Raw genomic sequence first — 1163 nt, 5'->3', positions numbered from 1 at the left:
AAAAAAAAAAATTAAAAAAGATTTCTGTTTCTGCTTTATTGACGAATAATTGACAAACTGAGGGTCAAACAACCAACATGCGTGGCAGTGCAGGAAATATTGGAAAAACTCTGAAAAGTAGAAGCTTGTCTTTTAATCGAAAGTTTTACCTGCGATCTGAGCTGCCAGCAGCAGCAGGACGACGGAGGCGGTTCTGATCATGATTCTGCAAAAAAAACAAAACAAAAATTACTTTTCAGAAAAATGAAATGTTTTAAACCTTGGATTTAATTTCATTTTCCTAAATTTTATCAAATTATATAATCGGATTACATTTAGGGTTATCATAGCGGCGTGATGTCACATAATACACTTTATCTAAGTTATTGCAAACCTCTTAATTTGGCTCAGATAATAAATATGTTATTTTTTTCATTAAAATTGTAAAAATCATTAATTACATTTCTGCTGTTTTTCTTTTTCTTTTTATTTTATTTTATTAAATTCATTCCACTGAACAAAATCCTAATATAAATACATTTATTCCATGGCTCACAGTTTGAAACCAAACAATTACATTAGATTCTATTTCTAATTAAATATGAGCAGAATAGATTACAACAAAATGAAGATAAATCAGAAGATTTAAAGAAAAATAAGCTCAAATAATAAAAAAAAAAAGATCCTGTAAAATGAGAGTAACATTTTTGGGGTATTTTTATTTCACTTTGGTACTAAACATCTAATCTAACCCTGATGGTATAAAGAGGAGAGGAGGAAATCTTACCTGCTGATCAGCAGCGGATTCACTGTCTTCAAGACTCTCCCTTCTTCTTCTCTTATGGAAAAAAGCAGATTTGAGAGTCAAATTCGGCTCCTGGTTTGGAAGAAGTTTGCATGAGGCGGTGGCTTCAGCCTTCAGGGAGAATCTGGAAGGTTTAAAGAAGGGCTGGATTAAGGAAATCCTGGGCCCCAGGCAAAGACAGGCAGGGGGCCACTTTAATTTGAGAAGACAACACATTGAACAGACCTATTCTTCAGATGTAGAAATGTTAATAGAATAGACATCCATTATCTGTTCTAGGTTGTGTCCCTCTCTTCTTGTCCCTTTTCTTCTTGTTTTCCTCTCTATGTTTTGTACTCAGCTGACTTTTCATGCTGTCTCTAAAGGAATGAAAGATTTT

General features: G+C 33.4%; 1 protein-coding gene across 1 annotated transcript in view; it reads right to left on the bottom strand.

Moving 5' to 3' along the window:
• LOC107095526 overlaps positions 1-825 on the bottom strand; it is an 11650-nt gene extending 10825 nt beyond the window's left edge. The window contains exons 1-2 of the mRNA XM_015391658.1: positions 767-825; positions 150-205 (exon numbers count right to left, since the gene is read on the bottom strand). Coding sequence (XP_015247144.1) covers positions 150-201 — 52 coding nt within the window. The 5' untranslated portion in view covers positions 202-205; positions 767-825. The remainder of the gene's footprint in view (positions 1-149; positions 206-766) is intronic.
• Between the last annotated feature and the right edge of the window lie 338 nt (positions 826-1163).

This window comes from Cyprinodon variegatus, unplaced genomic scaffold (genome assembly GCF_000732505.1).
Source record: "Cyprinodon variegatus isolate N-32 unplaced genomic scaffold, C_variegatus-1.0 Scaffold554, whole genome shotgun sequence".
NCBI classification, from domain to species: domain Eukaryota; kingdom Metazoa; phylum Chordata; class Actinopteri; order Cyprinodontiformes; family Cyprinodontidae; genus Cyprinodon; species Cyprinodon variegatus.
This window is presented reverse-complemented; position numbering and strand designations above follow the sequence as displayed.